The following is a 23,333-nucleotide window of genomic DNA, read 5'->3' on the forward strand; positions in this document are numbered from 1 at the left end:
CATTCCAAATAGAAACTAGCCAATCCATAGGTACACCATGAAATTACAAAAGTTGTACCTATAAACCAACCTCCTAAAGCGAAATAAGCACAAGGAAAGAGCATCAGGCCAGACCAGCTTAGAAAGACGAAACGATCCCTCCATAACCAATCACCCATTATAAGAAATAAATCAATTCTCTTCTTTGGTAAGCCTACCAAGGGATATAGTCAGTGATCCTCCTATTCAATTACTTCAACCATTTTCGAACACCTCATATCATTTTCAAGGCATACGATAGTTCGATTATCTATGAATGATATCTCGCCCAATGCCCCTTAAAATGCATTTCGAAGATACAAATGTCTTTTTTTATTAGGCCACAAATTAACCTAGATAAATTGATGAGCTCGATACAATTGGTCCTTATTAATACTATATATAACCATTTGAACTCTGCATTGTTCTATGACTTATTCCAAAGTATATCTTTTAATGGAACAGGTCAAACAAAAAAAATCCCTATTTTTTCCTGCCCCTAAATTAAATAATAGTAGATTGAAAATAAAAGTCCCTTTCTCACATTCATTCTCTATTGCATTGGCGTAAAAACAACACAATATCTGATTGCTTGAAATTAGGGAAAGATATTGAAAAATCAATTTTCGAAATCAACTTTCATATGCAGCAAAAAAGAATAGCGATTTGCTCCCATGAAGTATCCAGTAACAAGAAAATTAAATCGAAAATATCGACAACTTGTCATGCATGATCTAAGGAAAAAAAAAAATCAATCCAGTTGTACAATTTAATATATATCAAATTTAAATATCAGAATAGCTGATATTCTCATCATTCAATGGGTCAAGTCCACTTACTTTTTATTGATTTATAATTTTATGGTGGGACTGATAAGAACAATGCAGAAGTAAGAATACTTTGGTTTGGTTATTAATAATAGGGATTGGATATCTACAACATTCTAGATTTTTTCTATTATATTCCAGGACCAAAATTTGAATAATGATACATGAATAGGATTACTATGTCACTACAGGGTAGACTACTCCTAATAAGTGCAGTTAGTTATTATGATAATGAATAAATGTTCAACTTTCTAACTATAACTCATAATAATCAGAACTCATTATAATGATGGTTACCTTTTTCTCTTTTTAGAGAAAAAAAAATCCCTATTCTTCGCTGCAAAACGAAGACTAAAGCTTGAGTTTAGTGGAAAAAGCTTTATCGGATTTGAACTGATGACATATGCCTTACCATGGCATTACTCTACCGTTGTGTTAAAAGGGCCCATTTTATTCAATTCACGAATTTTTCATTATGAGTCTAATGCATATATGTTTCCATATACATATATATCAGCATATATGTATCTATGTACATATATGCATAGGGGTTCATACAAGAACCTTCAAAGAAAAAATCTAATGCCCAACATAAAAATAGGAAAGACTCTTCGGATCTAATCATACTATTAGATTCTATTGACAATTTTAAAAAACTATTCAAAGTTGATAATACTACAATGATGATTATCATAGTATGATGATGGTCGGGTGGATATGCCACCATCGTCTAGTGGTTCATGGCATCTCTCTTTCAAGGAGGCAGAGGGGATTCAACTTCCCCTAGAAGTTGATCGTAGATTATCAATAAATCTAGAATTAAGTCTTTCTAGGTCGATGCCCGAGCAGTTAACAGGGATGGACAATAAATTCATTGATGGCATGTCTATGCTAATTCAAATCCAACTCCGCCCAATAATTCGTTGCTCCATGAATATGAAATAACCAATTTGTCTTCCAAAAATATAAATGCCTGATCCGCAAAAATGAAGAGAAAGAGTCAATTTTTTCTCCATCCATGTTTTTCTCATTATTTCTGATTTTCCTAACAATCTAGATTAATGATACCTAATCTTAATTATCATAAAAAAAGGTTCTTTCTCACATTGAAAAATTGATTATCCATTTTTTTGGCAATTAAATAACCACTAGTTACTAGTAATCTGTGTCGCTCTCACTATATTCCATATTCATGTGGAAATTCAGTATATCATTCATTTTTCTATTACAACACAACAAATAGAATGTTCTTATTAAACTAGTAAGGATATGTATGCCATACACCTCGCTAGAATTGTAGCTCAATCAGTCAGAGCACCGCCCTATCAAGGAAGAAGCTGCGGGTTCAAGCCCCATCAGTCCCAAACTAGGATCCAATGAATTGATAAATTCATCTCTCCATTTTCTGGAAAAGGGGGGACAAGTAGCAAGATCTAATCCCTAGCAAGGATCCTTAATTCTTTGGTTTTTCGTTTCGCATTTATCATCAAACAAGTATGGGAATTTCAATTTCTTTCACTAATACCGATTGATAAAGGGAGACATGTAAGTTGGTACAATTGGTAGCATTACTATATTCAGTATTTTAATAGATACCATACTTGTTTGACTTTCTTTTTCTATTGTTCTTGAACAATGAAATGAATTAGAGTTCCCCTATTTTTACCAGGAGTACATACACAAACTATATTTGTTTATTGCACGATATATACAATGAACTTAACATAATTACCTCGACTTTGTTCATGCATCCTCAATTACTAATTGGAAACAATCTATCTATTCTCATGCAAATTGCACACTGAAATTTTGATGCATGTATTCTAGTCTCAATCCAAGAAAGATGAAGAGATACTATACTAATAAAATAAAAGACCATGCACGCCCCTTTTTAGTAAATTTGTTGGAATATTAGATCTTTTCCACTTAACACCCATCCTTTTTCCAACTCACTTCTACTGTTTGAATTTGTGTGACTGTGACCCATAGAATACCGGTCATATAATATCTCATAATTGTATGTACAAGGAAAGAGAGTTGTTATGGAAAAGGAAAAAAAAAGTGGATAAAAAAATGAAAAATTCAATGAAATTCCTGATCCAATAAAGAATCCCATTTCGGAATAGTATGGATAAAATAAAAGATTTTCTTATGTTATACTATTCAATTCTCGATGATGAATCGATTTGATAGATCAACATATTGTTATTCATAACATTGATCTGATTCGGTATCATTAGAATTTAATTCATCCCATTGAATTGACACGAGTAAAATTTCTTATCTCTATGGGATTAGATCCCGAGTTATTGTGAAGTAAAAAAAGCAATGAGATTATGGAAGTCAATATTCTCACATTTATTGCTACTACACTATTCATTCTAATTCCTACTGTTTTTTTACTTATCATCTACGTTAAAAACAGTCAGTCAAAATGATTAGTTTAACTGAAACTTGGTTGGATTATTAGTTCTTATCAACGATTGAAGGAATAAAAAAAAGCTATTAAAACTCCAAGTTTTAAATGAAATTATTTGAGATAGTACCACTTTACACAAGCTACCGAATATATACCATGCCCGTACAACTGAAGAGACATCAAAACTTAGGGTAAGCTTCAAAATCCCAGAAATTCATGTCTGTATAGAAAAACCTTGTATTAAGACTTCATTTTTAGTCAAAAAACCTAAGACAGGGAGTTATCCTAGGAAATCCCTTTTTCTTCTTAATCAAACTATTCACCGTCACGGAGAAGGGCATTACAACCCAAATTGAAGGTAAACATGCAACATTTGAATTTTGTACTAAACCAGAAGAATCCTTCCTCAATCAGTTTAAATAAGCAATTGAGTATAAAGAAAGCTTTGTTAGCGAACTATCATATAAGATACAAAATGCTAGGACAGATAAAGCCCTATCTAATCCTAAATTCCAAGAAAAGGTGAAAATCTTGGAAAATCAGTTCAAAGATAGCATTTGTGCTGAACTACCCTCAGCCTTTTGGTACCGTAAAAAGCATCAAATAAGCCTACATTATGTCCATGAGTTTAATGAACAAAAACTTCCCACCAAGGCTAGGCCAATACAAATGAACAAAAGGCTTCTGAAAATATACAAAGAAGAAATCCAATCTTTGCTTGAAAAGAAATTAATCAGAAAAAGCTCCTCCCCATAGAGTTGTGTTGCATTCATGTTGAAAATGCAGCAGAAAAAGAAAGAGGAATCCCTAGGCTGGTAATCAACTATAAGCCTCTAAACAACATGTTGCGATGGATAAGATATCCAATTCCTAACTGTTGCCCAGATATGCAACCCAAGAGGGAGGGTGAATTGGGTTTTAAAATCTTTTTAGTAGAATGCAGCGGATTAATAGAGATTTCAGTTTGAAAGATATTAATGCTAAAGCAGTGAATGAATAATGGCAGGAATTAAAGAACAGAAGTGTAAAGAGACAAGCACATACAAACACAGAAAATTTATAATGGTTCGGTGTAACCCACACCTACATCTGCTCCCCAAGACTCTTGAAAATTTTACTATAATCTCCCTGATTACAGTGCGGTCGTTTTTCGAGCTCACAACCCAACTCCTTGTTTTCCGGAATCACAACGAACCCAGTCGGTTTTCACAGGATCACCAACCAAAACCTTAACCCATTTGTTTTCCGGGCTCACAAACAACCCAGTCGATTTTCACAGGTGCACCAACCAAAACCATTACACGTTTGTTTTCCGGGCTCACAAACAACCCAGGCGGTTTTCATAGGTTCACCAAACAAAATCTTTTTCTTTGTTGAATCCCATGATTCAACAACTTCCAATTCAGGTGTGGAAGAACCTTTACCAGTTTCAGAACAATTAAAATTGTTACAGCAGAATTAAAGCTAAGTAATAAATGTTGTAACAATGTAAATTAAGCTTCAAAATAAATGAAACAATAAATGTAAATCTGAAGCTTTGAAGATGGTCGTTGGCTGCAGCTGAAAGTCTTGATAGCACACTAGCAACTCTATGTTGAATATCCCAACTATTTTCTCACACAATGGTTTTTCTCTTTAAGCACTCTCGTGAGGATTTGATCTTTGGAAGCTTGAATTTTTGAGCCTTTGGATTTTCTCTCTTATTTTTCCTTGGTGTTTCTTTGAATTTATAGGCTACATACTGACCAGAAAGTACCAAATAGCCGTCACACCAAGAAACTATCCGTTGGCACCCAGCAAAAGTACTATTGAAAGTAACCATTAGAGCTATCGGGATAACAGAGGTTGGCTCTCCAGGTTCAGGGGTCGTCCCATGTACTGAGGGAGACGGCTCACTAAGCATAAGAGTCGGCTCTTCCTTCAATCCATATTAAATTCCTGCGCTAGCCCCAAAGGATCGATGCATGTAGATAACGAGTCGGCTCTTTAGAAGCAAGGGTCGGCTCATTCCTTCAGTTCATATAAAGTTTCTGCGCTTGCCTCAAGGGTCGACTCTTCAATGTCAGGGGTCGCCTCATGTAGATATTGGGTCGCCTCCTTAAACACAAGAGTTGGCTCATCTAGTTGGTCTCAGACGGTGATTCTTCTTTGTTTCTCTTGAACTACACAGGAGTCGACTCCTTAAACAAAAGGGTCGGCTCACTCAGTTTATAGACAGAATTTCCAGGATTCTTGATTTTGTTTTTCTTGATTCTTTGGAGTTTGTAGGTGCAATTTTCGTCTTGAAATTTAAACCTTCGCATTTAAGCCAACATCATTAGAGTACATATTTAACTCAATTATTTTTATGATCATCAAAATCCATCATTTAGGATTAACACTAACAAACAGGATCTCATAAGAAGGATTCATGGATTTTTGCTGCCAATTTGGATTCTTCTACCACACTAGATAGTATTGTATATTTTTATCATATAAATAGTATGATCATATAAATTTTATTATATAAATTTGTATACATATATGGTTTTATATAGATATAGATCAATTTACACTACATCTATTACATATACATCAAAATAGCAGTCTAATTCTATTTCTTTTTTTTTTTTTGCTACATCTACTTGTATGGGTTTTGATCAATCCAAAATAATCCAAGGCCAACTCTTCTAATTCCTCGGCTTCTCATAACTTATTAACTTAATATATAGATTTATATTAATCAAGGTCCGCCATACCGGTACCGGTCGGCGTACCGGTGGCCGCCCGGACCGGTACGGTACCGGCCCGGTCCGGTACGTACCGGCCGATACCGGTACGCGGTGGTTTCAAAAACCATAGCGCGAGGCGCTGTGGTTCTAAAAAAAAATCATATCGGTGCGAACCGGCCGGTTCGCACTGGTACGAGGCTGGTACCGGCCGGTACGGGCTCCGAACCGGCCGGTACGCACCCGTACCGGCCGGTTCGTCTAAAAAATCGGGAAATACCGATTTTTTAGTGGTTCCGGTACCGGTCTAGGACCGGACCGGTACGGGCCGGTACGGCATTCCATGATATTAATAATTAGATGTATATATAATTTATAGTTATTTATATATAATAAACTAAATATATATATAAGTATAAGTCTCGAGATCCATCGAAAAAATCAATGGAGGAAAAATAGCCTGGGTATGGGCATATATTAACTATATAAAATAAAAACAAAAATAAAAGAAAACAAAACCTAGGAATCTTTTTTTTTAGTTTCGCAATACAATCAATTATACAATTGATACAAATCAATCACTCAATCGATTATTCAATTAGTAGTATCCCTAGAGTCCACTTCTTCCCTATACTACGAGTGAGAGGGAAAATATAAAGACTACCATTAAAGCAGCCCAAGTGAGACTCACTATATCCATGTGAATAATATCTCGTATCTCTATGAAGGAATTATTTCATTATTGATTATTGATCAATAATCATAGTGGAATCGATGGTGCAGAGTCAAAAGAAAATAGGATTCTAACTTAAGGCTATTAATGAACTAATCCAGTGAATCCACTCAAAACAAGTTCCTATATTATAAAATTTCTGGTAGAATCAGGAAGCATTAAGCACAATTACGATACACACCTTTTATTTGGAAATAGCAAACGAAAGCTCTTAATGGAACATGTAGATATAGTAAGACCTATTGTCTGTTATCTTTCTTTCATGAGCAAAAGACGTCAAAATATACCATCAAAATAGATAACCATCTATCAAATACCTCTATTTTATTTGATCTAAGACTTTCACTCTGTGAAAGAATGGAATGAATGGAATGGTAAGACACCACCACCACTATTAGTTCCAACGTCCATCGAACCGGTACCAGAACCCATACCGGTCAGCGGCCGATACGGTTTGGTACCGGTTTGGTACTGTACGGAGGCCGGTACAGGGAGGGCGTGCCGATTCCATACCAAAATGCCCCTTTTTTTTGAAGTTTTCAAGAATATTTAGTTGAACATTTTCAATAAGTTTAAGTCTAATTTGATGTTTTCTTAATATTTTTTGATGTTTCTATAATTTCAATTTAACCTAAATGATGCATCTTATTATTTTAAAATGATATAAATTATAAAATAATTGGTGAGATGTTGCATGCTACAAAGAACATAAAATATCATCCAATCAAGTAGTGACGTAAAAATTATAAAATAATACAATCAACTACATATATTTAAAGTACAACAGATATACTGATATCTAAAATTGGGTCGAGTGGTGATGGCTCTCGTAGATATCCAGATCATCAGCATAATCAAAGGGCACATCAACCCACCCTTCTAAACAAGCGACGTAGTATTGTACGTTTATCCCATAAGAAACGCGCGCCAAATATAAGCACTCTCGAATCTCTTGTTGAAGCTGTCATGTCTGATAATACGATTATAGAGAGGTCATCCAAATATACCGGCAGCAAAATTCGACTCGTGAAATGCTCCAAGCTGCATAGGATAGTAGCCACCAAAAGATAACTCAAAACACCCCATATCCATATCTATATCCGTATAGGTCATAGGCTGTCTGTGACTGCAGATAATAAGATCTAGTATACGACTGAAAATCTGATACGTCTATGGATCCTACTCCACATACAAGATCGTCTGCAGCTGCATCGTGTCCTTCTAAATGACCTCGAGGAACTCGTCTCTTATATGCAATTGTATTCTTGCGGGCTCTATCAGATCGTGCACCGTGATTTCTATTCTGTGTAGCATGCGTAAACTGGGACTTACCAGTGAATCGAAGACTATCCTGCGGCTGTCTCAAATGGTGGTCTCCTGTCCTCCACTCCCTAGCCAGCAAATCCATAACCACTAGAACTATTGTACCTAGTCTCTGAATCCGAGTGAGCTGACTCCTCGACACTCTTCATTGGGGTTGCAGGTGTCTTTTATGTTTCTTTTTTGGTGTGTTGGGCAGCTGCTTCTTACCCTTCATGCCCCTCTCTATCTGGTTATACTGAAAAAATGTATGTCGCCCTCCTAACCGAGTCGACCGAATAGCGTAATAGCCTCGTCTAAGCATCAATGTAGAATCATTTAGAACCCAACAATAAATGCTACATATATTTTTCTAGACCCTTGGGTATGCATCAAAAGCTATTTATTTCTTAATTTTTTTTTCAAATTTAGGCTTAGGCCACTATACGCATGATCGCATCGAAACTTGAATAAATGGACACTAAATTTTTATGGAGAGTAGGTCGCATGCCCCAAATATATTTCTAGTTTTACATGTTTTTTAATTTTTATTAATTTTACAAAATTAATATATTGTTAATCGAAATATATATTTTTTATTTTTAAAAATTATATATAATCCAAAAATTAAAAAATTTTATGTTATCGCATAGATCGTCCATAAATCTACAACATATAATAAAATCAAGCCCAAATCAAAAATTTTGGCAAGATCTTCATTTATTTTGTAATTTTTGAACTATTTTTTCAAGCCAAAAAAAAAGAGAAAATGAGATAGAGAAGAGGAAGCACACCTGATTTAGGTTTGGATCATCCTTCGGAGCTGCTGAATCGGCAATTTTTTTGATTGTTTGGAAAGAAGTGGCGCAGAGAGCCGCCACAAATTATTTATCATTAGGAAGACCTTCTCGAGCCTTCCCAATAGCAACCTGATTCAAAACCGAGTTGATTCGATGAGAGCCAGCCGGTTGGCACCGAGTCTACACCGAACAAATTGATTCCGATCGGTTCTGGCCAGTTCGGACACTTACCGGTCAGTTTCAGTCGGTAAAAAACCGGTTTCGGCCAGTTCGGTAGGGGCTCCGGCTGGTACAAGGCCGGACTGGCCAGAACCAAATTAATAAGGCAAACCAATCCGGTTCAGCAGACATTGGTTGATGCTATGAGGTTCCATTTGATTGACAGTGGTGGTGCTTGCAGTGATGAGACAAGGCGTATGACGTAGTGCAATGTTCGCAACCAGATTTTAGATCTCCTACCTTGTTCCTTCAGTGATTGAAATTTCATCAATATGAATACCAGCCCAATAATCTAAACTCAATTACAGAGCAGCTAGTTGGAGTTTCATATCAAATCAAAACTGATATTATAATTAACAGGCTGCTAAAATTGCAAAATAATATATCTGTTTCAAAACAGCCCTGTAATCATAGCAAAAGATGAAAATATGAGTACAGACTTAAAGCTTTTGACCTCAGTTGCACTAGGAAATCAGTTTTCAGACTGATTTCTAGTTGCATTTCTACAGTGGAATAGCTCTATGAAAATTATTTGCATATCCCAGGCACAAATCTTTAATGAAAGATTCTTAATAAGATATGCTTACATGACCTTTCATCATCAAATTCCAACCACATCCCAGCCTTAGGAATTTCGGGTTGTAATTCTTACTCTAAGATATCCAACATCAACTCTTACTCTAAGATACCTTGGGTTGTCCAGTCCAAATAGAAATCATTTGATGTGCTTCTCAAAGATATATTCTGAAATACTGCACAATTTTATCTCTATGTCTATAGTATAGCCATTTATTAACTTTAAATTGTTCCTGTCACCAAAATCCTCCCTTTATCTTTTGGATTTCATGAGAAGGGAAGGAAACCTTCCCAGGTCCAAGCAAAAGTAGAGAGAGAGCTTTCAACAAACCAAATCGAATCCAGCTGCGACCTAACACCCCAAATCCAATATCATTACCTATGCTCATTTCTCGATCTCACAAGATAAAAAATAAAGAAAAAATAGGGAGGAAATTTTAGTATCTTGATCTCGATCTTTGTGGTCCAAACCTTAATGTCTCAACGATGGCATACATCACCCTCACCCTCGTCTACCATGTTGGGCTGATTAAAGACCAGGTCGAGCCTTCCAAAATGCGCTCTGGGCCTAGGTATGGGCCTTAGATTTCAGGCCAACATTAACTCTGGGCCTGGTATAGGCTGGCCAAGGACCAACACACGTCCCATCCTCAGCCTGTATCTATCCTAAACTACTACTCTTCTCAATTACTTCTCCCCCTCTGTTCTATTCTCCATGAACTAACCTTAATCCTCGATCCCTTTTTCTCCCATCTTCTATTCTCATCTGATCGCCTCCAGACTTGGCACGGATTTCCCTGTTGCCAATGCCATCATGTGTCACCCCCATTGGCCACTGTCACTGCCATCTGCCTCCAGTATCACTACCTCGTGCTGCTACTATCTTCATTGTACTCCATCATCAGGGAAATGAAGGGAGAAGAGTAGAGGAAGAGAGAAGTGGCAGGCAGCAAGCAAGGGAGGAGAGAAGTAGAGAGCAGCAAACAATGAGAGGCAGCGAACGACAAGGGATGGTGAGGAAGGCAAGGAACAAAAGGTGAAGGAAAGGATATGATGGGATGGCAAGTCATAGAGGACATTGATGATAGTGAGCAGCAAAGAACAAGAACGGTGAGTGATGGGCACAGAGCAGAAGCCTGAAAACATTCCCCATGTTTTCTTTTTCCAATTCATTTTCTTTAAATCAATATTTGAAATTAGTAGGCTTTAGGCCAAACTCGGATCGGGCCTAGTTCTATTATTCTAGGACAGGCATAAGGTGGGCTTAAACTAAAAAGGATTAGGGATGAGGTCAAGCCTTTAGGGTCGGGCCAAGGCTTTTGATGTCTGGCCCAAGCCCGGCTCATTGACAATACTGTTCAACACATAATAGTTTGTAAAAAGTCAAAGCTTTAATTTTCTTTCCAAAATCAATTGATATGTTTTAGTCAAAGCCCAATCTAGCTCATATTTTCTCTTGCATCAATTGCTTGCTCCCTTATTAATCCATTTGCAGCTATTGAGTTTTTGTCAAGCCTTCCAATGGCATACGTTGTAAGGGAAACAGAACATTTGTCATTATGGTTTCCTCTTTCTAAAGAGTTCACTTGTTGGGCTTTCTCCCTTACGAGAGAGCCCACCGTCCTGTTGAACAGATTTGAGATATGAGATAACCTGCCCATATTGGATTGGTTTGGAAGCTTTGGATGTCACCACACCTCAACTTGTGCAAAATAAGGGCTTACTGTCAAGTGGCAAAATCTTTTAGTATAAAAAGATAAAAGATAACATTTAAGCACAGAAATAATATTTCAAGCAACAACATGCTTGTTGACAACATAAACAAAATTAGCAATGCATTACAAAATCAATCAGAAATCAGTCAGGTGCATACTAGGGCAATCTGCTGTCCATGTTGTGGATGCCTTGTCACAAGTATCAATATCAAGTCAGGGTACGACTTGATTAGTTCCAGGTGAACCCAAAGCATGACTGTGATTCAAATTTGGACAGGAAGACATATTAACAAAGCTTAAATCAAACTTAAAACTTGCATGCAAGTATCTTGGATATCAAAATAATTGATAGATAACATGGATGCATTTATTACATATATAATCTTACATGTCATAATCTAAAGCATAAATTAACACAAAGGAGATCAAAGAATAAAATTTAAAAAAAAAACGATAATGTCATTTATAATGGCTAACAGGCTACTGAAAAGGATTGCATGGAAGGCCCAAAAGAGAAATCTCTCTCTAAAACATAACTGGTGTCCCTATTGCATTATACCATCAAAGAAATCATAGAGTGAAATGGTTTTCTTTCATTTTCAATCAGAAATATAACCGGAAACCCTTATCCCAATAATTATGACTGGATACCCATAAAGATTAAAAGAAAACAAAACAGATCAATTTGTATTTCATAAACACAATATGGTAGTAATGGAGGCATAGCAAGGTTATGAAGGAAAACCAAATTATAGGTGCTGACCTTCTTCTTCACCCTTATGTAAAGATGCTGCCATCCAAGTTGGCCTTTCAGCGAGCTGTAGCTGAAGATCTTTGATCTTCATACCCTCCTTCTCAAGGATATCAAAATCTCCTACAGCTAGATAAACATAAGATAATAGTGTAAATGGAAGTTTGACACATAAAGTTAACTATCTTATCTATCTCCTCACTTGAAAATCAATATACATTATAAACTAAGAATTTTGCTCAATTTCAATTGTAGTAGTGTATGAGAAGAAATCAGAACTCACAACTACTGCACAAATACATGTTTTTAACCTTAACCTTCACAAAATAAAAGCTGTCAATTTTACTTGCAAAAATAAATTGGATTCAACTAAACTACAAACATTTGAACACAAGAAATCGAGCATACCATATTTCAAATCACCTGCAAAATTGATGGTAGATGGTGATGCATGTAGCAATTGGAAACGGATAGCCTCAACTGTGCTCTGCTAAACCCAATAAGAAAATAACAATGAAGCAAATGGTTCCAGACATAAACAAAGAATACAAGTTCATACCAATGGGACAATCAAAGATAGTTTTGACAGCATGAATGAGATCAATGGCAGGGCTATTGGTCCTGACCAACGCTTAAAAGATCTGGATGACATCCGAGCATTTAATAATGCTACAGTGATCTGCAAAGAGTATAGGATGATGATGTATCAAAGGAAACAATTGCTTGAGATATTAAACATGAAAATTGGTGGTTATGGTGGTGGTGATGATGGTGGTAATCATAACAGAAATAGTAATAAAAATAACTATAGGAGGAACAACAATAACGACAACAATAACAACAACTAATCAAAAGTAGCGATGACAATACTAAGAATAGTAATAATAATAGTGAGAAAATAGGAAAGTAAGGATTGCAAGCAAATCACATGATAACAAGGAAATGCACTAACTTGACTATCATGCGGGTATGTTTGGCCACAAAGCAGCAAGGGAATAACCAGAAGTTGTGTGTGATGATCAAGCACTTAAGCAATCTTGAGTTCCCCAGATAAAACAGACACACTAAAGCTGATCTTCATTCTATATAGAAGGTGGTCAATAATGAGACTTTCTTATAATATATTTGATCTTCTCAACAGAAACAAGACAAGCTCACTAATACTCTTCACCGCAACCAGCTAAAGGCAGCGTTGTTCAGGCTACAAACGGTTAAAACAGTAGTTTCAGCTTAAAGGGATGGCATGATATTATTCAGATTTTATCAGATATTGATGGAAACTTTGTGGAGATTTTATATTACGAGGCTCTTCTATACAGAATACAATCATAGAGGCAAATCTGCCTTTTCTTGCCTTCTATTTCAGTGATGGAACCAACTTAACTGTATACATTTTATGCCGGCTAATTAAGTGATAGGAACCAATCTCTCCCCCACCCCCCCACCCCCACCCTTCTAGTTTCATTGTTTTAACTTCTTTATTTTCCTTAAAAGAGGACACACACAATGAAAATATGGTACAACCTATAATCAATTACTACAGGTGTAGATTGATTTCATAATAATCAATTATGATGCGATTGATTAGACACTTTAGCAAATACTCATCATCCCAAAAGAACATCATAGAGGTATGTGAACGCAAAACAAAACATGATAGATATCTTATTAATGAAGCCTAATCAATGAAATATAACTAGTTCAGCAAACTGAAAATAACCACAATAGAACAATAAAAAAAATAATGCCAGTAAACTCGAATTCCAAGGATGTGATAGATGGCAACGATGGTAAAGATGATGGGTGGAGATAATGATTGATGGACGAAGAAACGAGGGCTGGGCAAAAGATAATAATAGAACTAGTCGGATAATTACTTCTGCGAGTTTGGTCCCTCCAATTCAATAAGAATCTTCAGGCCGTGCTCCACCAAGGTATCGAGATGAAAGATGGTTGGGCAAAAGATAATAATAGAACTAGTCGGATAATTACTTCTGCGAGTTTGGTCCCTCCAATTCAATGAGAATCTTCAGGCCGCGCTCCACCAAGGTATCGAGATGAAAGATGACAGGGTCAAAAAGGTGGCTTCAAGAAATAGGTCAAGAAGCAGGATGAAAGTGGAAGAAAAAAGGACTCTCAGGGCTTCGCCCACGGCGGCACTCATCTTTCTAGGATTTTTTCTTCTCACCTTTTTTTTGGCTATTGTCCTTTCTTTTTATAGGCCGAGTTACTATTCCGTGAACAGTAACCAGGTCGGGTTACTGTTCTATGAAAAGTATTTAATTTTTTCTTTTTTTTTCTAACTTTCTTCCCTCCTTTCATACATTCAACATGTACAATTCTATCTCCAAGACTATCATCCATCCTCCTCCATTTCTAAAGATGAGTAATGGCCGTGGGCATTGAAGAAAGGCCAAGGCTTAAGCAATTAAGTGTGGTGGTTTGGGGTTGGGTTAAGCTTCCTATCACACCTAGGTGAATCTTTTTTACTTGGCAGTCCTAGTACATGACTCGACTGAAAATCCAAGCCTAAACATGGCTTTGGATGGAGAACACAGAAACAACAAAAAATATAAACTATGTCCAAGATGGAGACTACATCATTTCTCCCCAACTGTGAAGAACTCGACTCCTGACGAGTAGGCCTCCTGTATGCGCTATAACAAATCAGGTCTCTGGCGCCTCAACTCGTCCTCGCTGATCCATTAACTGTCTGACATAGGTCTCCCTTGCCAACGCACAAGGAATCTGCGATACTGCCCACGCCTAGTGTCTACTGCTCGCACGTCAAGAATATCCTCAATACCTTCATGGAAACTAGACTCTGAGCTAGGGCTGGGTAGATCTGGAACTGCAACCGCCTCTGGTGGATCTCCATGGAACTAATACAGGTCAGCGATGTTGAAAATTGAAAAAGTCTGGATGTTGTCTAGAAGTTCTAATAAATAGGCATTCTCCTCCAGCTTTCGACGTATGCGGAATGGACCATACTTTCACGGGTTGAGCTTGTTGTAACTGCCGATAAAAATCTTTCTTCTGAAATAGGCCATCACTAGATCACCCTCAACAAAGTGAACCTTCCTACGATGACGGTCCGCATCATCCTTATACCTAGTACTAGAGTCAAACAGCGTTGATGGACTTCCCATTGGATGTGACGGACCTGCTCAATATTGTTCTCTGCTTCGACACTTATCCGACTATGATAGGGAATGAAAGCACGATCAAGTATGTGTGGAATAGAAAAACCATAGATGATTTCAAATGGAGACTTACCAGTACTATGATTTATAGAACTGTTGGATGCAAATTCAGCCTGTGCAAAAACCAAATCCCACTGAGTAGGATGCTCACTAACCAAACATCTAAGCATGTTACCGAGTGTACGGTTCACTACTTTTGTCTGACCATCTGTTTGGGGGTGATAAGCACTGCTGAAGTTTAGTTTTGTTCCTAATTTGCTCCAAAGAGTTTTTCACAAAAAACTAGTGAATTTTGTGTCCCTATCAGATGTGAATGATCTTGGAATACCATGCAGTCTAACAATTTCTTTAAAAAATAAATGTGCTATATGAGATGCATCAGATGTTTTTCTACATAGAATAAAATGTGCCATTTTTGAAAACTGGTCCACCACAACAAAAATCGAATCAACCTTTCTAGCAGTCATGGGTAGTCCTACAATGAAGTCCATGGCGACATCCTCCCAAGGGCCACTAGGGATAGGCAACAGGGTGTACAAGCCTATATTCTGAACCTTTTTTTTCCCTAACAAACTACCGAGTCCTTTTCAGTTCAGCCTTGAAAGTTTTTGAATTTAGAATCAAAGCCCTTTGAGTAGGTTCTTTGCCTTTTTCTTTTACAGAATTTTTCGTGTTATACCCATACAATTCTTTTTTGTGGATAAAGTGTGATATTCATTTTATCTTTCACAAAAAAATATGTATTCTTTTTTCCATCATGTTGGATCTTCCTGTCGTACTGCCAAGACCTACCCAACAACACGTGGCACACCTCCATAGGCATAACGTCACACCATACCTAATATTGGTATCGTTTTCCAATGCAAAACTCTACTAAACACCTGTGGGTGACTGGAACTTTAACTTCCTCCTTAAACCAAGATACCTTATATGGTTTATGAATCTTTTATATAGGTATCTTTAGTTTATCAACCATGTGTTGAGACACGAAGTTTTCAGTACTACCACTATCAATCAAGATAGAACATCTATATTCCCTTGCACTACCTATAGTCAAGAACATACTTCGCCTCAACCTATTGTCCGGAACAGATTGCTTAGGTGCGACCATGATACGGTGAATCACCATGAGTGGGCCCACTTCATCATCTGTAATGTGGACATCGTCGTTCTCCGACTCATCCTCCTATTCAGACTCACCCTCATTTGCCTCTGGATTGGGTTCATCTGAATCGTCCTAGCGTCCTTGCTCAATCAAGTATGACTGAGACTAAAATTTTCTCAGAAAATATTCAGAAAATTTGTCCAGGTTGTCCGCACTTATAGCAAATGATAGTGGAATCAAGTGTCGGTGCCAGTATGCCTTTGCCTTTGTCCCATAATTTTCTGTTAGAATTGGGCTCTAGGGCAGTTATGGTCTTGGTAGCGTTCAAAAAACTTACTGCCTTGTTTCCAAACAGACTCTTTCCATGGGTAGTGAAGTTTCTGTTTGAGTCTCACTTTCGACCATTGGTTCGCCTTTGTTGTGCTCTATTCTCAATGCACGGCGATGGGCATCATCAATACTCAAGACATCGAACATCTCCACTTGATCCAAGATGCCCTATCTTAAGTCATTGATATATCTACTGGCAACATGAATGGGATCCTCACTAAGGCCGTTTCTTGCTTGGAGCTTATAGAACTCCTCGATATACTCATCCACGGTCCTAGTCCCTTGTCGGAGGTTTTGAAATTTCAAATAGAGGTTTTGGCGATAATCCAACGAGATAAATCGCTTCCTCAACTTCTCCTTCATCTTACTCTAGGTACAGATCTTATCCTTACCTTGCTAAACTCTTTGTTTCTGGAGTTGCTTCCATCAAACCAGGGCGTGTTCCTTTAATTTGAAGTTCATAAATTTGACCTCTTTATCCTCAGAGATTTCTTTCCAAACAAAATATTGGTCGATTTTGTCGACCCAATCAAGAAAAGAATCTAGCTGGAAACGCCCCTCAAAATCCCCAATAGCTATCTTAATGCCATCATCCCAACGTTTGGCATAAGGAGGTTCTCTATGTGGTGGTCTCTCTCTGTTCCTACGTAGTGGTCGGTCGTCTAAGTTATTTTCTATCTCATCTGACTCACTACTCTCGACTATCCTCTAATTGACCCTTTGTCTACCCTAAGGTCTGAATCTACGTCTCGATTCATCCTGATGGTTTTCCTCTCTCCTAGGTCTCACTAACTCAAGTATGTTCAATTCTAGTCTAGTCATGAAGTTGGAGAGGTGTTCTACCTGTCATTGGGTCTGCTCTAAGGTTTGTTGTTGGGTTCTAAATGCATCTTGCCAATTTTCGAACATGATTGTAGGCTAAAATTCGACCCAAAACTGTTTCGGAGGTATTTCTAATGCTATGGAGGTAAAACAGATTTTTTTCAGAAAAAAAATTGGATTTTTTTAATGCCGAAAATGAATATTTTAATACATAAATTAATATTTTAATGCATAAATATTTTTTGTTTTTTGTTAAGTGCAGAAAATGAATGCAGAATATTTTTAATGCAGAAACTAATTTTTCTATATTTTAACTCCAAAAATTAAAATTTTTGTATTTTTAAATGCAGAAAATATAATTTACTGTTTTTTTTAATTCAGAAACTATATTTCTCTGTTTTGAAGTGCAGAAATTTAATTCTCAAAATTTAAAGTGCAGAAACAAAAGAATGTTATGATGCAAACACAATAACGAAGATTTCTAGATATGCAGGACCTATTAACTCTGATACCACTTGGGTGCAACCTATAATCGATTACTACAGGTGTAGATTGATTTCATAATAATCAATTATGGTGCGATTGATTAGACACTTCAACAAATACTCATCATCCCAAAAGAACATCATACAGGTATGTGAACGCAAAACAGAATATGATAGATATCTTATTAATGAAGCCTAATCAATAAAATATAACTAGTGCAGCAAACTGAAAATAACCATAATAGAACAATAAAAAAAATACTGCCAGTAAACTTGGATTCCAAGGATGTGGTAGATGGCAATGATGGTAATGATGATGGATGGAGATAATGATTGATGGACGAAGAAACGAGAGCTGAGCAAAAGATGGTGATAGAACTAGTCGGATAATTACCTCTGCGAGTTTGGTCCCTCCAATCCAATAAGAATCTTCAAGCCACGTTCCACCAAGGTATCGAGATGAAGAATGACGAGGTCAAGAAGGTGGCTCCAAGAAGAAATAGATCAAGAAACAGAATGAAAGTGGAAGAAAAAGGGTCTCTCAGGGCTTCGCCTACAGTGGCACTCACCTTTTTAGGATTTTTTCATCTTTCCTTTTTTTGGTTGTTGTCCTCTCTTTTTATAGACCGAGTTACTGTTCCGTGAACAGTAACTCAGGTCGGATTACTATTTCCATGAATAGTATTCACTTTCTTTTCTTTTCTTTTCTTTTTTTTTCTAACTTCCTTCCCTCCTCCAATACATTTAATATGCACAATTCTATCTCCAAGACTATCATCCATCCTCCTCCATTCCTAGAGATGAGTGATGGCCAAGGCTCAAGCAATTAAGTGTGATGGTTTGGGGTTGGGTTATGCTTCCTATCACACCTAGGTGGACTTTTTTTGCTTGGCAATCCTAGTACATGACTTGACTGAAAATCCAAGCCTAAACATGGCTTTGGATGGAAAACACAGAAACAACAAAAAACATAAACTATGTCCAAGATGGAGCTTTGAGACTACCTCAAAATAAGACTTTTAAACAAAATGAAATGAATATAAGCACAGTCCAAGATCCACTTCTAGTATTTATATAAGCATTTACAAAGATTACTGAAGGATCACTCACTCCTTTCTCTGTGGCAGAAATAATGAGGTTGGGCCAGAGTTCACTTTCCATTAATAGGACTGCTACTGGTTTCCAATATGCAAGAAAGGCATCCACCGCCAAAGGAGAGTCAAGAGGAGCTAGCTGTAACAAGCATCCTGTCAGCACAAAAGTATGAAGTGTTTGCAGTAACACAAGAATCAGAAATTTGATATCGGCAAAGAAAGATAATCCAGTAAGTATGAAAATGAACCACAGGCAAAATCTCTTGATGTGTATCTGCACATGCACGCTTGTGTATGCACACCTATGCTGTTGTGCAATAATTTAAATATTAAAAAATGAATGTGCAAATAATTTAGAACAGTATACACATAATGAGATAAAGGGTTAACATACCTGATAGATGACAACATTTGGTAGCTGGTCCTTGATGACCTCACTGAAAGATACCAGAACTGGCATTTACTATTATGCAGTGCAATTTGAGGATGACCTATGACTATGGCATTCATCATTTTCATCATGTACTCCGATATAAGTATAAAAAACAACTAGTATTCTTGAAGAAAAATTACAAAAGGAAATTGAAACCACCCTACATCACCAGAAACCGGACCAAACTATGAATTTTTACTATTTGAGGATGTGATGGGGCTGTGCATCAGCCAAAACCAACGCCACAATTCTCTCACTCTCGAATGTCAGATCCATCTCTATCAATCCTCTTTTTTGGAAAAAAAATATAAACTCGATCTTTAAACCTTGCCAAATCCCTCAAATTTCTCTCTTCTTTATCCCATATCATCTTCTATGATATCTATCCTCTCCCTTTTTCTCATTTTAATGGACACTATCGTCTCTATCTGTTATCTTCTTCAAGATATTTCATGTGGATCAAGAAATGCGAAACCATCCCGAACCGCCCAATTTGGGGCGTACCTAACCGTACTGGCAGCTAACAGAAATTGTTTCGGCATTCAAAACAAGAAACCAAAGGAGGGGGGAGGAAGAAGGAAAGAGAGAAAAAGAGAGGGAGAGGGAGGAAAAGGGAGCCGAAGGGAGATGGAGGGTGGCAGACGGCCAACAAAGGCCTGCGAAGGACCAGGGAGGGGCACCTCTTTTTAATTTTGAAAATTATAAGTGAAGTTGGCGCAGAGGAATGGAGGACGGGCTCTGCCCTTTGGACCCTTGTTTCAAGTGCAACAAGAATCCTGGACGGGGCCCTTTTTACTTTGAAAATTTTATGTGAAGTTGGCACGTCGTGCCCCTCCCCGACCCTCTGCAGCACTCCACATACCTCCATCAGCCGTCCTCCACCCTCCATTTCTCTGCCTCCCCCTATCTCTCTCTTTTTCTCTCTCCTGTTCTTCCTCTCCTCCACCCTTTATAGTGTCGAGCCGCACCCTGCCAGCCTCCACCCTCTCCATCCCTTCCTCTCCCTTCCCTCCCCCTCTCCCTCTTTTCTCTTCTTCCGTTCTCTCTCTCCCACGCTCTCTGCTATGTCGATATAAGCTCAGTACGGAACGACATGGGGCATACCGAACCATGCCACCGGCCAACCGGTACGGGCCCGGTACCAACATAGCAATCCTTGATGTGGATGCCTATCATCTAATGTCACTAGTTGAAATAATGTCAAGATTGATTTCTAAAATGGAAAATGCGCTGAAACACCCATAACTGCAGAAGAAAGACCGAAGAAAGATAAGTAATTACTCTTACTCTCGTTACATAAGCATCCTATTTTTATCTTTTAATGATGATGCAACAATATTTTTATTTTATTTCTCCATCAGAAAAATAAACAACACAATACCATTTTACCTTAATACATACATGCGCATAGATACATATATCCATATATAACAAATCTCCACAGATACCTTTCAGGAAAAAACACAATATCATGTTAATTTAATTGTCCATCATTTTAATCAATAAAATATACAGAAACTGGACTTTCTTTCTTTCCCTGCAGATAGTTAGTGGTCATAAAAGATGCTTATTAATATATATATATATATAAATGAATAGATTTTCTAAATGTAAAATGTCACCCAAACGTTAAAGGAAAATGATAAGCACTAGTAGAAATAATGATAAGAACTGATATAAAGAATTTTTGTATTAAAAATACAGGATTCAATTCAAGGTTCGCAGAACCGATTGTACCGGCGTACCAGTGAGCACCGGCACCGGTACGGTTCCGGTTCGGTACCGGCTTGGAACCGGTACCGAACCGGAGACGCGCGCGCGGAAATAAAAAAAAACAACAAAACGCGTCCGCGCGCGTCTGGGACGCGCGCGGACGCTTCAAATGCCACAGAGTGGCATTTAATGCCACTCTGCGGCATTAATGCCCCCACGCGGGCTGCCAGCCCGCGTGGGCACGGTGCCCCGCGCGGGGAACCGCGCTCGGGCGCGATTCCCTGCTGGGAATCGCGCGCGGGCGCGTTTCCTACGCACGGAAACACGCGCGAGCGCGCGCTCCGCTCGCGCGCGTTTCCCAATTAAAAAAAAAACGCGTCCGCGCGCGTCCGCGGACGCGTCAAATGCCACAGAGTGGCATTTAATGCCACTCTGTGGCATTTAATGCCCCCACGCGGGCTGCCAGCCCGCGCGGGCGCGATTCCTACGCGGGGAATCGCGCGTGGGCGCGCGTTTTCCGCTCGCGCGTCCGCGCGCGTTTTTCAAAAAAAAAAAAACAAATGCCACAGAGTGGCTTTAAATGCCACTCTGTGGCATTAAGAGGCCCACGCGGGCTCCAGCCGCGTGGGCGCTCTTCCCCGCGCGCGGGCGCTCTTCCCCCGCGCGCAGGGAAAGTGTGGCTTGGACCGGTGCGAACCGGGCCGGTTCGCACCGGTACCGGCTTGTACCGGGCCGGTTCGCACCGGTACCGGCTTGTACCGGCGCGAACCGGGCCGGTTCGCACCGGTCCAAGTACAGAACCAATCGATTCCGACTCAGTTTGGGTCGGAACCGTTTTATACCCCTGTACCGGACCGGTGCCAGTTGGCACCGGTCCGGTACGGACTGAACCGACCGGTACAGGTCGGTTCAGCAGACCTTGATTCAATTACAATTATTATTGCCAAGGTCTGTCACACCACCGCCCGGTACAGGACGTATCGGTCCGTACCAGGAGAAAACTAGTATGAAACACACCTTTAAGTCGGTACAAGCCCTGTGTCGCCCGTACTAAGGCGTATTGAGGGGCGTACCGGTCCGTATCAAGCCATACCGAAATAAAAATTGAGAAAAATAGTTAGAGAGCTATTTCGACATAAAGATGCATCGTACGATACCGAATCAATAAGGTACCGATACAGTACCCGGTATAATACAATATCCGCTACTGATAAGGTACTTCGTACCGAGATTGTAAACCTTGGTTATTGCAAATATGATAGGTTGTATTTATAGTTTATGTTCACTCACATAGCTATAGGATCAAAGCAAGGTGATACTTTTTTATTAGCCCCCAAAGAAGAAAATCTAGATTCTACGCCTGCATCATGCCACTAAATACTAATATTCAAATCAGCAGCATAACCTTCACCATACAAATGGGAAAAGGCTTGTTGCTTAAGGTTAAAAAGTCAACCATGTGTCCAAGAAGTGTTTGCCAAACAAACAGAGTCAGCTTTACAAATATCTATTTGCCATTTATTATAAATAAGGATTCAATTGCAATGTAATAGAGTGGGGTAAGTGCATGCACAGCTTCAAAACCATGCTAGAACTGAAGAAACTTCTATCAATGAAGACCGAAAAAGGAACAAATACAGACTAACAATATGGTTAATATTTGTATATATAATGCACCTTGAATACAAATATATTTTTTAAATGCTACATTATTGTAAATAACAGTATATCCCAGGCCTTTTCAATCAAATTGCAAAAACAATCCAGGACTCCTACTACCTAGAAATAGTATAGATGAAGTCTTATTCTCCTCCGAGCAAAATCTGGCTCACGTTATTCTATAGTGTCTCCAGCAGTCATAGGCTAGAGCTGACTGAGGATGCAGTGCCTAATGGGACGAATTAAAGCCCACTTACAAGTGATAGGAACCTAAATGATGTGTAGGAAATGGGCAACATCAGCCATCAAAAGGCTGCATTATCACATAGATCAAGCTAACGCATGCATCACCTATGCTAAAATAGATTCCTTGGAGAAAGATAATACAATCTTTCTCTTGTCTTCCTTTCTTTACAAGATAGGA

At 38.3% G+C, this 23,333-nt stretch overlaps 1 protein-coding gene across 23 annotated transcripts in view; it reads right to left on the reverse strand.

The window, feature by feature from the left end:
- The window catches only part of KDTA (KDO transferase A), a 59,018-nt gene that overhangs the window by 32,624 nt on the left and 3,061 nt on the right, over positions 1 to 23,333 (reverse strand). For 8 of the 23 annotated variants that reach the window (XR_015971867.2, XM_088708290.1, XM_088708287.2 and 5 more), the window contains 6 exons: positions 19,499 to 19,541; positions 19,121 to 19,411; positions 12,625 to 12,744; positions 12,474 to 12,555; positions 12,078 to 12,194; positions 11,473 to 11,570 (listed from right to left, as the gene is read on the reverse strand). Coding sequence is in view for 21 of the 23 variants with exons in the window: in XM_088708290.1 (XP_088564416.1) it covers positions 11,473 to 11,570; positions 12,078 to 12,194; positions 12,474 to 12,555; positions 12,625 to 12,744; positions 19,121 to 19,411; positions 19,499 to 19,541 (751 nt within the window). In the remaining 2 variants the exon portion in view is untranslated. Of the gene's footprint in view, positions 1 to 11,472; positions 11,571 to 12,077; positions 12,195 to 12,473; positions 12,556 to 12,624; positions 12,745 to 19,120; positions 19,412 to 19,498; positions 19,763 to 23,333 lie in introns of those variants that run through there. The other 15 variants (XM_088708302.1, XM_088708300.1, XM_088708301.1 and 12 more) reach the window with 10 other exon arrangements.

Source organism: Phoenix dactylifera, chromosome 12, assembly GCF_051530095.1.
Source record: "Phoenix dactylifera cultivar Ajwa chromosome 12, Ajwa_hap1_PhDact_Kaust_v1.1, whole genome shotgun sequence".
Lineage (NCBI taxonomy): Eukaryota > Viridiplantae > Streptophyta > Magnoliopsida > Arecales > Arecaceae > Phoenix > Phoenix dactylifera.